Source organism: Vitis riparia, chromosome 2 (assembly GCF_004353265.1).
Source record: "Vitis riparia cultivar Riparia Gloire de Montpellier isolate 1030 chromosome 2, EGFV_Vit.rip_1.0, whole genome shotgun sequence".
In the NCBI taxonomy this organism is placed as follows: Eukaryota; Viridiplantae; Streptophyta; class Magnoliopsida; order Vitales; family Vitaceae; genus Vitis; species Vitis riparia.
The window spans coordinates 913,470-928,615 of record NC_048432.1 but is presented as its reverse complement, the minus strand read 5'-3'; the positions used below and the strand labels follow the sequence as shown (position 1 = coordinate 928,615).

The 15,146-nt window shown below is 36.2% G+C and overlaps 2 protein-coding genes across 4 annotated transcripts in view; both read left to right on the top strand.

The window, feature by feature from the left end:
* Window positions 1-191: 191 nt before the first annotated feature.
* Window positions 192-10,870, top strand: LOC117903989 (E3 ubiquitin-protein ligase RLIM). Of its 3 annotated transcripts, XM_034816529.1 has the most exons (7): window positions 194-307; window positions 588-739; window positions 2,625-3,653; window positions 4,939-5,133; window positions 5,230-5,384; window positions 8,581-8,691; window positions 10,475-10,870. In XM_034816529.1, exons 2-7 carry the CDS (start codon window positions 590-592, stop codon window positions 10,533-10,535), a joined length of 1,701 nt encoding a protein of 566 aa, XP_034672420.1. In that variant the 5' UTR covers window positions 194-307; window positions 588-589; the 3' UTR covers window positions 10,536-10,870. The 3 variants fall into 3 exon arrangements, with proteins under 3 accessions (XP_034672427.1, XP_034672413.1, XP_034672420.1); XM_034816536.1 differs by having other exon boundaries at window positions 192-739; window positions 2,640-3,653; XM_034816522.1 differs by having other exon boundaries at window positions 193-739.
* Window positions 10,871-12,299: 1,429 nt separating this feature from the next.
* LOC117933599 (beta-amylase 8) overlaps window positions 12,300-15,146 on the top strand; it is a 14,576-nt gene continuing 11,729 nt past the window's right edge. Inside the window, exon 1 of the mRNA XM_034855042.1 lies at window positions 12,300-12,825. Within this exon, the coding sequence (XP_034710933.1) occupies window positions 12,409-12,825 (417 nt within the window). The 5' untranslated portion in view covers window positions 12,300-12,408. The remainder of the gene's footprint in view (window positions 12,826-15,146) is intronic.

The window sequence follows — 15,146 nt, the reverse complement described above, 5'->3', positions numbered from 1 at the left end:
TTTTTTTCAATATATAAAAACCGAGCTTTATAAAATTAAAAGTATTTAAATATAAAACTAGTAATATTTTTTTTAAAAATTTCAGTATTTGAAAAAGAAAAAATCATAAATGTTAAAATTTTGAATTATGAACATTATAAAAAAGGTTTAAAAAAAGAGAAAGAAAAGGAATTTCACTAATTTTGGGTTGAAGGTGGAGTTGGTTAGCCCACTGGGACCAAATTCAAAATGAAGAATCCCAAAATCTAGGCATTTGCAAGGGGAAGAAGCACACTAGATACTCCCAATCTTCCATGTCAATAACTTGGTACACAATCTTCACCAAACCCACTGTTAACTCCCTTTCAGAAGGAGAAACCCACATTGGATCTCCCAAAAACACAACAAACCCTTGATGGGTTTTGTGGGTTTGACCTCATTTGGTAGATCTATGAATGTTTTCCTACTGAACCCATTGTGGGTTTTGGGGGTTTGGGGTCATTTATTAGATCTGTGAATGTTGTTGCAGCAAACCTGTAGTGGATTTTGTGGGTTTGAGCTCATTTCTTAGATCTATGAATCTTCTTGTTGTTGTGTGAACTTGACAGAAATGGGATCCAGTTCCAGCAAACCCCATTCAGCTTCTTCAACTTCATCTTCATCCGTACACAGAGCTCACAGGGTTTTCCACTCATCATGCCTCAGGCCTCCATCTGGATCTCACCACAGTGACAGTGACAATGACAGTGATGACCACCCGGTGATTCTTTTATCTTTCTTTCCCTCTTGCTTTCACCATTTTTCCCATTTCTGTTACTTTTTGTTGTTTCTGAGTGTTTTTGGTTGTGTAAGATGTGCACATTGCCTAATTTGGTTGTTTGTTTGTTTCCTGGGAAAACGTTTCCGAACATGGAAAATAGTTCCCTGATTTTGTTTAGAAATATTTGATTAAAAGGGATAGCTAACAAACATTTGTTTATTTGATTGTTTTCTGGGATATGAGCTTTCTTTTCTTCATGGCATTGATGGGTATTTTGAATACTTTTGAAATGATGGCTCTGCTTGCATGTTTGTTTTATGGGAAAACAGTCTCCTGGACTTTTTCTTCTTTGGGAAGATGGATTTCCTTTCCTTGAAGGATATTTTATGTATATTTTAAGAAAATATATATGTTCACGTTTGGTTTTGATTTTTGCCTTTTGGGATTTTCTTTTTGAGAGAAAGTAGAAATTGTTGTTATAGAAATGACAGATGTAATCAAAGGAAAAATTTCTTTGGAAAAAATTATCTCACGGAGAAAGAATTGCTTACCAACAATAGAAAATGTGGCTGACATAATCCTAAGATTTTCTGATAAGAAATGAAATTTTATGAATAATTGGGAAAAAAGAGTACAAGGAGGTATGGGATATCCCCCAAAACAGCAACAACATGAAAAGCCAATACTAGGAGGAACCTACAAAACTCGCACGACTGACACAGCTTCGGGAAGTAAAGGAGGGTGGCCTACAATATATTTTAATAACTTATTTGGGTGGGTCTTAACCTACATTCCCTTTAAGAGAATGAAACCTCCTTATCCAATGAACAAAACCTCCATATTTAGTCGAAGCCCAAGAAATGATAAACTAGAGTCCTCTTCCACAAGTTCCTGAACATCCAAACCAAAAGCCATTTTTGAACCTACTTAGAGAGTTAAATGTTAAACTACAGCTTGTCTAAAATGTTTAAGCTATTATAGAGTGAGCTAATGTATACGAGGATTCCACCCTCGTGCAACACTGACCAACATGTGAAATGTGAAAATCAATCACTAAAGGGCAAATGGAGAACAGACTAAGTTTTGAATTTTAAACCACTTGGTGTTAGAGTTCTAATGTTTAAGCTACAGCTTGTCTAAAATGTTTAAGCTATTATAGAATGAGCTAATGTATACGAGGATTCCACCCTCGTGCAACACTGACCAACATGTGGAAATGTGAAAATCAATCACTAAAGGGCAAATGGAGAACAGACTAAGGTTTGAATTTTAAACCACTTGGTGTTAGAGTTCTAATGTTAGGTTAAGTTACCACTTGCTCCAATAGCTTAACAGAATTGGGTTTAAAAGCTTAGAATCAACATATATCAACCAGTTTGGAAAAGCACTCCACTCCCCGTGTATCTTACCTGGACTCCTGATATTACAACAACGAAGCCATCAAATTCAGCTTTAAACTGCCAAGGAGAGGGAGAGACTGAAAAGAAATAATTTACCCTCTTCTCTGATTATACAACCAAGTATCTTTCATTCAACAAGATAAATTCAACGGAACGTCAAGCAATTCCTTGGTTACAGAAACCTTAAGTGAGATTAGGAAGTGAACGTTATCCCATAACTCTACTAATTTGGTTTTCAGAAATCTTTCGATACCCATCCAACTACAATGCCTAGATCACAACACCAAAAACAAAAAATAAAAAATACTAATTACAATAACAACATGGTAGTGCTTTAGAAAATATCTTGTGGATTTCATTTTCTTGATATACTATCTTGTAACCAATAATTGTTTTCTATATTTATCCTTTTCTGTGAGCTATGTATGCAATTGAATGGCCAAATTTCTTTAAGGAACTCAAGTGGTATTTAACTCATGCTTTAGGTTTCTGATCATCAGAACAAAGAAAATGGCTGCAATGGTCCGTGCACAGAACAGAATGAGACAGAGTCTGATCAATTGAAAAGTGGGTGTTTCAGAAAGGTTAAAGTCGAACAACCTGATGAAATGCCCTCCATATCTTCTAATGTTGGTCTCCAGGAGTGGGACCAAGCGAATTTCACTCGTACTTCCTCCAGAGCAGGTAGCAGCTCCACCCGAGCTTCATCGACTCAATCCTTGAACCCTTCTAGTCGCTTCCTCTCTCGCTTTAGTTTAATTCCTGGTAACATAAGCTTCAGGCTAAGCAGAGCAAGCAGTTTAGGTTCATCTCGAGCGTATCCTGTTTCTTCCTCAAGTATTACTTCAAACAGTGGAGAAGAGCTGCATCTACGCACTGGACCTTCCAATAGCTTGGTTAATAGAAATGGGACTCAACAAGGGAGTGATTTGCTTCCTGTATGCCTGATTAATAGATCTCCCACATCATATTATGAAGATAATTCTGCTAATAGAAGACTAGACCCTCCATCATCTGTTTTTTCTGACAATATGCGGGATAACCCAACAATTACTTCTCATGATGTAAATTTACATTCTACAAGTGGTCATGCTGAGATAGAGAGCATGGAGACAAGGCTTGCTGATAGGCGGATTGGACCTCGAGAACCTGTAGAACGGAATGTTCGTTTTAGCCGAACCTTAAGTGTTGGAAGACTCCGTGACAGAGTTCTTCGACGATCATCATTTTCTGACTTAACATTTTGTCCTCTGAGAAGAGAGAGGGAAGCAAGAGATATGAGTCAGGGTAGTGAGAGACAGGTTTTGGACAATGAGACAAGAGCACCAGCAACTGACAGGAATGTTGCAACCTCACCAACTTCATCTGGGTATCCTCTGTCCAGTATGTCTAGCTCCTTGTTTGGCAGCCAAGATTTTGAGATGGAAACCTCACATTCTAGGGAAGCCAGGTATCATGATCTGCTGGAACATAGATCGAATTTTCTTGAGAGGAGAAGACGAATAAGATCTCAGGTTTGTGAACTCTCTGCACTTGGTAATGATTTATGGTTACATATAACTCTTTCTTGATATCTTTTGAGCAGGGAACATTAATAAGATAAGGTGTTTGTGACATTCTGTGTTGAGTAGATAGTGACAGTTGCAACTATCTTCAAATGACATAAAATTGATGTAGGATAACTCTTAAAGTGTTGAATAACCAACCCCAATGACTTGAATAAAAGAAAAGATCAGGTGTAGATTTCAGTGATTTTGGATTGGAATTAAGGGGTGAAAATTTGTTTTAAATTCTGGATAGCAAGAAAAAGGTGGGACTCTAGTGACAGGGTGGTGGGTTGAACATTTTGTTTTGGTTTATGATCAAAAGGATAAGGTCTTAGATTGAAGATTGTGGTTAAGTGTAAAAGCATGTAAAAAAAACTAAAGAAATAGAGAAGAAGCAGAAAAGAGAGATGAGTCTCACATATAGAACAAATTAACGGAGTCTTTCCATTAAGTATGAAAATATGTCAAGAATTCTTGTTTGTTCATTCATCTCTTAGATTGTCTCTGCCTGTATAGAAGCATAGTTATTAAATTTCTCAAACACAAAAAATATTTACTTCTTGAATAACAAACTTCTACCAAATAAAAACTTCCCAACTAAAATAAAACTCAGAATTAGAAAGCCATAAGCAGACGAGAAACTTCTATGAGCTTGCTCATAAAGAGTGGTTTTCTGAGGCATATTTAAATTCAAATACTTCTTCTAAAACAAGATAGAAATGTGACCCAATCGAGCATAAATAAGAATAAGAAGTGACGAAACTTATAATCTTATGCTTACTAACTACGGAGCCAAAAAGCCATAATTGAAAAATTATCAAAAAGCCATAGTTTCTTCAACTTCGATGAGGCAAGTGCCAAGTAGGTTCACCTTTATGACATCAAAAGTACTGCTCCATCATTCAACATCTATTATGAGATCCATGGTCCAGTATGAGGCCCCTCACCAAACTTGGGCATGAAGGGGGATGACCACTGTTAGCCCTACATTGTGGTGTATTTCAAAGTTGGGGTTCTAATCATTTTGCAGTCTCATCTTGGATATAACTAAAGCCACTATTTTATCCCAGTGGACAATATAAGAACATCTTCTCAGTTGGTTGTGATTTTCGACATCCCTAATGTGGTGCATGCACTCATGAGCTAATTCATATCTTACAGAAGACAAGTTTCTCATTTTAAACCCTTTCTCTGGTTTTGATGTAATCATGCAACCGATTCAAATTAGCAACTCATATTTCAAATGGTGCAGGTTCGTGCTCTTCAGAGGCTAGGCAGTCGTTTTGAGAACCTGTCTGGACATGAGAGATCTTGTATCTTATCAGGTCAACATAGAACAGGTCGTTGTACATGCCGTGTAAATACTCGGGATGCTAATTCAAATGATGACACTAGTGCTAGGGCTAGCATATCAAGAATTGTTATGTTGGCTGAAGCGCTGTTTGAGGTAATGCTAATATATTATTATATTTTGTGATGGTCACTTTTCCAGTATTTTCTTTGTATCATTCAATATAAGTTGAATTCTTTTTTATACCTATAGGTTCTGGATGAAATTCACCAGCAATCTGTGGTCTTATCGTCCCGACCTTCTGTATCTTCTATTGGTTCTGTTCCTGCACCAAATGAAGTTGTAGAATCTTTGCCTTTGAAATTATACGACAAGTCACAAAAACATCAAAATGATGAGGCTGCACAGTAAGTGTTCATATTTTGCTTTCATTTGCTACTCATTTTACTATAATACTGTTGAGGGAGATGATTGATCGTTTATAAGGGAGCACTGGAACATATTTAGAATATTTATTTACCTTTTCTTTTCTTTTTTCTTTTCTTTTCTGCTGTTATGAGTTGCATGTAGCTATACCTTAATTGTGCTTTCATGAAATTAAATCCATTTAAAATCTCATATCAAGATATAACATGAGAAAAAAGGGAAAAAAACACCCATATCCATGGTGGATTTTGTCTTGTTTATGCACTAGGGAACCATTCCCATTATTTGCTTAGACCAGTGCCAACAAGACAGAAAAACATTATGCCTTTGCCGAGAAAATGTGTCAGCTTTTTCAGTCTTCTAACCTAAAATGGCACTGAGTTCAGTCAGAATTTGGTCCAAGTCATAGCTTTGTTAGTCAGGAAAATTCCAAAGGTGAGCCTATGCTATATTCTGACATTTCTGCTAATTTTATACATCTTGTCCATATTTTGAAGTCTTTATTTTTGTTAGATCCTGCAAGGGATAATGTAAACATCAAACAAGCTATGTGTTAGGTTTGTGGCTGCTTCTTGTAGGCACATGGTAATTTATGCAACATCTTTTCGCAATTATTAGAGGCATTTCTTTCAAATTGGTATTTATCATCATCAGGCTTGTTTAAGTATCAACATTGCTGCTTGCTTTACAATGCAGCATCTGTCCAATAAGCCATAGACATGTTTCTTGAAGGTTTAGCTTTTTACTTTGTTTTCTTCCCCAAATAAATCGGCTTCTAAGATGTGTGTGTGCTAAAGATGGTTTCTGCTTATGGATGGAAAACAGGGTGGGTTTCAAAGAGGACAAGAACTTCCTGATCACATTTTTGTAGACAAAGCACTTTTGCAAACTCTTGCCTAGCCCATGGAATACATGTTGGGATGCCTTACACATGAATGATCTGAGCTTGTCATATGTGCAGGCTTATTCGTGGATGGGTGCCTATTCAATGGGAAACTTGGCATTTTAAAGCTCTTAGCTGTTTTCTTTCATGAAATGACTCTATATTACATGTCTCAAAATTTTGGATTTCAATGTCTGTATTCTGTATTAGTGCTGTTGTATAAACAGATGTGAACCTTCTACTCAACCATGTTATATTATAATTATGCTAAGAAACTCAAAGATCAGTAGCACTTGTTTGAAGTGCACTTCTATTATATTATTTAAAATAAATGGGTACTTCGATAATATATTATCCAGGGCAGGCATGGCAGGACTCTATATCCTATTCCATCTCAAACCTGAAATGTGTTGAGACCTAACTTTCCATCCCCACCGCCTGTGTGGATATGGGTAAACTAGGTCCCAATAAGAATGTTTAGTTTGTGAGTTTACTTCAGCTTTGCCATCTCTATTTGGTGTATTAAATCACACTTGATTCCTGGAACAAACAATGACAGTTGACTATTGAATGCTGGACATAGTCACTATCAATGAGAAAATAAGTGAAAATCTGATCCCTGAAGAGTTCTGAAAGATTCGACTAGGGTTCTAGGCAGCATAAGAAGACAAAGAAGTTCTAGAAAGTTAGTTCTCTAAATCTCTTGTTATTCTAGTGGAAAGAAACATTTTTTACCATGCATCATACTGATTAAGGAAAAAAAATGGTTTGGTAAACACTGTTCCATTCTTTTGGCAAGAGATGGTTGTAAGAATTAAAAAATGTAGTGTGGTGGAGTTTTATATGATATTGGAGAGTATTTAGGCAGTTCTAAGGTTCTTGTTTAAGTGGGTTTTCTGAAATTCTTGGACTATGACATCCATGTGTAGTGGAACCAGTATTCATCGTCTGCTGAGGATTGGTTGGACATTTGTAACAGTAGGCACCTCATGCAATGAGTTTTCAACAAAGAAAATTTTACTTTTTCACAATTTGGAAAAAATACTTATAAAAAAAAAAATAACAAAACAATATAATGGCAAGGAGAGACTTGATGATGGGGCCTCTGCACGTACAGCCCTGCCTGCCTATTTTCAGTTGGGAGGAACTTTGAGCACTGATTAATGCCACACTTAGAAACTGGTACAGATATATTTTTCTTCTGTTGGTGCTTATGGGACCCTTGTGAAATTCCGTTACATTGTTTTTTTTTTTTGGGAGGGGGGGATTAGTTGGAAGGAAATTCTCTTTCAAGTTAATAGAAATGTGTTTGGGATGTTGGAGGGAAGGAAAAAGAATGCAAGGTGTTTGATGTTTTGTATAGACAAACATAAGGGTCTCCCCAGAATTGTTATAGATGGATGAAAGGATGTATAGTTGGTTTCTTTATCAATGGTTGCCCTGTGACCGTCCTTGTTGCCCCCTTAATTAGTGCCACGGGATGTGTCCAGATGCTAAATCGGGAATGGTTGCACAACTTTGCATGTGTGTTCTGGACTGTCCTGTTACTGGGAAGAAGTTCTTGCGAGGCATTGATGCTTGTTCCTAGGACAAGTGCCTGAGGCAACCTCAGATGTCTGTTCAGATGGAAGCCCACAAAAGGGTGGTTGTTGGGTAAGTCTCCCTGGCGGACCCCTTTAAGATGGCTGAGGTTGTCTTCTGAATTGTAAGACACCATTCCAGGTTTGGGATAAGGCTTAGGCAGTCATTTTGGATCCAGTGTTTGCCAGTGATAGATTCATTTACCCATTGTAGGCTTATTCAGATGGTTCATGGTCTTGGCTTGGTGGCTACAAGCAGAGGGTTGTTACAATGGGTGTGGTTGCATGTGTGTGCCACATAAGGGCACTGCCTCAGCTGAATTGAGAAGAAAGGGGGTTCTCTTCTAACCCTGGCACACGAGTCAATCTTAGTGTCGCATACATTAAACTTCACACTATAGACATGCTCAAGTAATTGTTTGGATTCTTTAGGAGCCCTGTTCAAGAGATTGGTGTGCTTATTAAATGCATTAAAACAATATTTTCATTTTTACATGACTACCAGTGAGACTTACTAATGAAGTATTTTTTTTGTATATTTGTTGTTAAGGGTCTCAATCATTTATGACTTTTTGTTTTCTATCAATCTCATATGATGGCAGTTGTAAGAACATTTTTTTCATTTGTACACTTATTTGATATAATTGTTCTCCTTCATATGAATTTTGTTCTTAATCAATTTAGTCACTTTGGACTAATTCTTTGGTTTAACAGATGTTATATATGCCTTGTGGAGTACGAGGAAGGAGACAACATGCGGGTGTTACCTTGCCATCACGAATTTCATAGGACATGTGTAGACAAGTGGCTAAAAGAGATACACAGGTATGTGGTCAATTTGGCGTCTCCTTGAATCTTTGATGTCTCGTTTACTGTATAATATGCATATGCACGGGCGTGTAAGTTCTATTATCATTTATCTCCTTAGTGTTTTTTCTACATTAAGTTTTTACCATGAAAACATTGATCAAGATTTTCTTACGTTCAACTGAGAAATGCATGAATGATTACAAAAGCATCAAATTTGACTAAGTTACTCATTTTATGACCTGTAATACTAAAGTGATTTTACGGAATATCCATGTGATGATAATTTATGTTTTCACAAAAGTTATATTCCTCATTCAACATTGAAATTACTAATTTTGAGAAGTTTCAAAGAGTTTTGGCCTGTTTTACATGGGCTTTGTACGAGCTTGGGGTGTCGGTGTGTTTTTTTGTGATTGATCCTTCACATCTTAAAATTTAGGATATGAGGGTTCAGTTGAAAAATTAACAAGAAGCCAATTAGATAATAGAACCTTGATTTAAAAAAAAAAAACAAAAACTCTTTATTTCCTCTCTGTCCCTATTAAAAAAAATAGTGAATACTTGAAGAAAAAAAAGGGAGTATCCAAGAAGGATGCCAGACCCACATTATTGTCATGTCATATCGACATGGGCATGCTGAGTGAAGTTGAAGAGCCTGGGTATCACTAGTTTTGGTCAAGACCTCAATGAGATTTGAGGTGGTCTTTTTAAAAAAAAAATGTTTTTTCTTACTTTTTTCTTCAATGACTTGAGTATTTTATTAACCAGGAAAGTGGGAAAATAACTCACTTCCTTTTCTTTTCATCTGTGTAAGAGTTTTGATGGGGTTCAATGGCAACACTGGAAAGTACACAAGAGAATGTTCAAAGGCTTTGATTCTAAGGTCCAAATGCTCTGGTGGCATTATCAGCATGGTCTAGGTGCCAATTAGAAGATTTCCTAAGCATTTAGATGCATTCGAATTCTTAACTGTCATACTGTAATTTGCCTGTTAGAGTTTGTATTTTGAAGTTTTTTTTGTTTATTTAGGATCTTCTTGAAGGGGTTGTTGTTTTTGTTGCCTTTTCATTTCTATGTCAATAAAATTATTTTGTTTGCCTAAAAAAAAAAAAACACACCTTTAGCGCATATGGTAGTTGTGATCTGCTCAATTGAGAGCTAGGATTCATTCTCATTGGGTTTTACTTGTGTAAATTCTCTCTTTAAATAACCTTGTTCCTACATTGAATCTTAACCTGAAAAGTAGTGCTGCTAGCAATCACGCAATTAATTTTGTGCCGCAAACCCTAAAACCTAATCCTCCTCTGCAGAGCCTAAAAGGGGTAAACTCTACCCTATCACTGATTGATTATAGGTAGCCTCCTTATAATTGGTCTATATGAGCTATTATTTCACATATTTATTGTTACTGAGTTTAGTGTTGTGGACGATCTGTCTTGTTGTGACGGAACAAATGGAGCATCAAAGAGTTTCTGGCTGGGCTTTATTATGTCTTTTACTGATACCAATTTTTGGCTAGAGAACCTGTCCAGATTTGCATGTGTCCAGGACTTGTGCTGGAAGTAGAAAAAGACATCGTATGATACATTTTAACTTATGCGTCCTTTTTAGCTAAGTGTCTTGAGTTGTCTAAGTGCTGTATGGTTGCTTAGAAAAGATCTAAGTCCGTGAAATAATTCTATTCTTGCATCTATAGTTAGAAACCCTTGAATATATTTGCATACCATTGTACATTTCCATTAAATTTGATTATGTTACTAAAACTGAGATATTGCCTAACCCTTGGCTTTGCACACAGGGTATGCCCACTTTGCCGCGGGGATATTTGCAGATCAGGTTCATTGCTTGCAGAAAACTAAGGCAGGTAGTCTGCATTTGGGCGTCTAGAAAACCAACATAGCTACCTCTTGGGGAGCGATGAAGTTCTCCACCCTGGAGAAAATAAAAACGATGCCTCAGAGTAGGATGTTTTGGAGGGTTCAGTCTTTTTCTGCATGTGGTTTGTTGTCCTACTGTTAGTTTCTTCAGTTAAACCTCCAAACAATCAACCAAGGTAGAAATGGACTGAACTACCCACAATTTATCGTTCTCCAGCCTGAGCTTGGAGATGGAGAAGATGGAATTGTCATTGTTATGAATATGATCTGCAAACATTTATTGAATTCTATCTTGATTCCCTGTGTTCTTCCCATCACCGATTTGGTGTCCTTAAATGTTTTTGCAGTGTTTTAGTGCAAATGCATAGTCAATTGAGCAGGCCTCAAGAAAGCTTGTGAATATCAGCAGGAAGGAAGAACTCTGATTTCACCTAGGACACATGATACTCATTTTTCATGCTCTAATATACCCAATATGGATCTATGGCTGCAACATGAGGGAGTCTAACTCATACCTAATCGGTGTGCAGTCTGGTATGGACAAGCTTTGAATGGGTTAGGGGTGTAGGCCCTTTTCTTCAATAGTCTATGAGTTTGGCTGACACAAGCCATCTTGGCCAATTCCTCCATTGAAGTGGCATTGCTCTTCGTAACTAGTACGAGCACCAAGTATGAGGAAGTGAAAGAGCTAGAGTGTTTTGGCAAAGTCTCTTTCCTTGACCTTCTAGTTGATACATGTTTGGTAACTGTTTTCAAAAGCAGTTTTGAAAGAGAGTTTTTGGAAACATTTCTTTGATGTTTTGTAAAATAAAAATATGTTTGAAACTTAAAATGTTTTAAATTTGTTTTTAATATTTTTAAAAATAATTTTTATATTTAATGTTTTATGTAATTATTTTTTAAAACAATAGAAAAAAATTAAAAGATATTATTTTAAAAACACATTATTTTTTATTCTTAAGAATAAAAAATAAAAAATAATTTTTTATTATTAAACATGTTTTTCTAAATTCTTATTCTAAAAAATAACAAAAATTTATTATCGAAAACAATTTTCAAGTAGACCCCAAATATTTTTGGATGTTTGATCTTTGAAGTTTGTACCACTTCTTAGTGTCTAGCATATTGAGCCCGAACGTTAGAACGAAATGACGTTTTCGGTATATAAGAAATTTGTAAGGATGTATTAAAATGTTAATATTTTTAAATCAATGTCGAAATAGATTGAATATGGGGAAATTTTACGGTTGCAAATATAATTTTGCTTTATAAAAATAAGAGTGTCTTTTTTATGGTGATCATAGAAAACGTTTTTAATTTTTTAATACTTGAATGATAAAAATTTTAGAATGTTAGAGTATTGTTTAATAGTAATTCTAAAAAAAGGTTTTAAGTGTTAAAAATGTTAAAAACACTTTTTAAAATTACTACTAAAAGGACTTTTAAAACCAATTTGATAGTGATTTTAGGAGATGTTTTTAATATTTTTAATATTTAAAATTTTTTATCATTCGAGTGTTAAAATTACTAGAAATATTGTTTAAAATTACTGCAAAACGTATTCTTAGATTCGTGATAGTGATTTTAAGAAGTGTTTTTAATATTTTTAATATTTAAAAATTTTTATTATATAAGTGTTAAAAATGTTAAAAAGAATTACTACGAACACTAATCGTAGAAAAGTTAAAAACGCTTTTTAAACGATTAGTTTTGGGTTTCATTGGTTAGGAAATGACAACTGTTTGGAAGAACGGAAAGGTGAGGAAAGGGGGCTCATTCAAACTAAAAAACAAATACAGTCGAATGAGAAAGAGAGGGTGATTAGGGAGAGAAGGAAGTGAAGAAAGAAAGTGAGATGAACAACAGCAACAGCAGCAATTTGAAGCAAGATCTGGAAAACCAAAGCGATCACAGCTCCAACCACACCTTCTCTCAGCCTCAGCCTCAGCCTCAGCCTCAGTCTCGCCGTCCCCGTGGCTTCGCGGCCACGGCGGCGGCGGCAGCGGCTGCGGCTGCCACCGGCGGAGGAGGAGGAGGAGGGGGAAAGGGGAAGAAGGAGAGGGAGAAGGAGAAGGAGCGGACCAAGCTTCGGGAGCGGCACCGCCGGGCTATCACCAGCCGGATGCTCGCTGGACTCCGCCAGTACGGCAACTTTCCGCTTCCTGCGAGGGCTGATATGAATGACGTTTTGGCGGCTCTCGCCCGCGAGGCCGGTTGGACCGTGGAGGCCGACGGCACAACGTATCGGCAGTCTCCGCCTCCCTCACAGATGGTTTGATTTCTATTTAAGTTTGGATGATTTGGTGAATTTGTTGTTTGGTTGCTGGGAAAATGTTGGTAAAGTTTTAGTTGGTAAATTTGTACTGTTGCTCTGTTTGTTTTACTCATTTGTAAGAGTTTTTGTTGTGGCTTTTGTCCACCCCCAAAAATGAAGAATTCTAACTCATCGTTCAAAAAAATGGTTTCAATTTGACCTGGGTGATATAAAAACTGAGATTCAGAACTTGCATTTCTTATATTTTCCTACATTTTCTCATAATCCAAACAAAGCAGTAATTTTTTCTTTTTCGTTTTCTTTTTTCTGTCATTAGGTTGGCGATTTTTTGCTATCTTTTTCGTTTTTAGATAATTCGTATTTGGTTTGCGAATTTTTAATTGAGTTGCGTTTGGGTGCTGAGAAAATTAAGGAAGGAGGAGAGACTTTTACTTGGGAAATTGTTTTTACTGTAGTCTTTTTTTTTTAATAATGTTTTTGATAACATTTTGTTCACAAAAAGATGAAAAATTGAGCTTAGCTTTGTGAACTTTAGCCCCATTTGCATCTGAATAATGAAACAAAAACTAAGATTCAAACTTGATTTCTTCTTCCCAGAAGATTAAAAGTTGAACTCATCTGTACCAAATTTATTTCATTTGGATCTGAATAATGAAAGTTTTAACCAAGTGATTCCTTTTTGTTAAAGGATCTTTTACCTGTGCACTGTTTGGTTGTTAAGAAAAGGGAGGAAAAAAAAAGGAGCTTTGTAATTTAGTTAACTTATTTACCATTTGGTTGCTGAGATACCAGACAAAATGAAAAAGAAGCCAATTTTGATACTGATAATGTTTTATGAACTTCGTAATTTCTATGTCATGCAATGAAATTATTTGTGGCATTGTGGACTGCTGTGTGGTCTATGACTTGATGAGGATTCTAGCTAGTCTTTTGTGGATGCCGGGATTTCTTTAGGGATAGCTTCCTAGAGTCTTCAGGTTCTTGCCATTCTTTCCAAGTGTTCCTTGTGGTGTTATGTTTCAGTTCAATATTTTTTTAAAAAATTGGACATATTTTAATTGAACTTTATTATTATTATGAGAATCAATCATGCTACTTGCTGTTCTGGGGTTTCCCTTGCTCCTGTGTTATTAATACTGAAGAATGTTACTGAGTTTTACACAGTTGAATTGGCTCTATTAAGGTGGAAGGATTTTAGAGATCTTCTGTCCAAGTATAGGTATCTCTGGTTTTTCTATTTTGAATTGGGTTAAAGGGAAGGTTGTTTAGCTAATAAAAAGCTCATTTGCAAGCAAGCTGTATTATTAGTTACATGATGATTTGCTACAGTGAATTCGTTAATGAAGGTGTAATATAATCACATGGACATACAATGTGAAGGTCTTTAATTAGTTGTACAGAAGCTTGAAAGATTAATGAAAGAGCACAAGTGTTTAGCATAAGCACTACTTGGTGATGTAGATGCAATCCACTAGGTCTGCCACTCCCCTAACCCCTAATCTGCTGATTGCCTCCATAGTAGGTAGAAGACAACAATAGATCATTCATATAGGTTCAGACTTTCAAGTCTAAAGAATACCACATTGGGTGGTTTGAGTACCATCTAGCTTTGTAATTGGCTTCTGTGCTTTCTCTAGCATGAGATGGAGTAGATTGAAGGAGGTTGCATAATAGTGCTAGGTTTTCATGAAGATTCCCCAAGAAAGGATTGTGTCAACTGGGCCTAGGATTTGAAGGAAAAATTTCCCCTCTATGACCTCCACAGTAGGTAGTGAAAGAAATACCAGGGTACCAACCTCTACCCTATCCACTTGGTTTTGGAGATTTAACCCTAGAAAATAATTGAAGGTATGAAAAAGGGAAGAGGAGAGAGATAAAGAAGAGTGAGATAAACGAGTTAATAGTATCCCCATCATCCCTTTCTTATATACTGTGAATGTGAGCATAAATTTGGGAAGATATAATTTCTAGCCCAAAGTAGTATTTGTTTCCTTTCATTCTATTCTATTCAATATTCCCTTTCAAGTTGAGATGTACTCAATAATAATTCCCATCTTGTCTGCCACATCAGTAGGTCTACTAATTGATTTCTAGTGCTCACAGAAGGAAGTACAAATAGGCCCAATATTTTTCTCCCTTAGATTGCTCCTACTCTAATTTGTTTTGTCCTGTCTTGTTGAATAAGATCGTCTACAAAAGTAATTTCAGCTTTATTGTCACAACACAGTCTTGGTCTACCAAGTAATATATGTAGATTTTATTCAAAAAGCAATGGAAGAATTACGGCCAAGGAAAAAAATAGAATAGAATTACAGCCA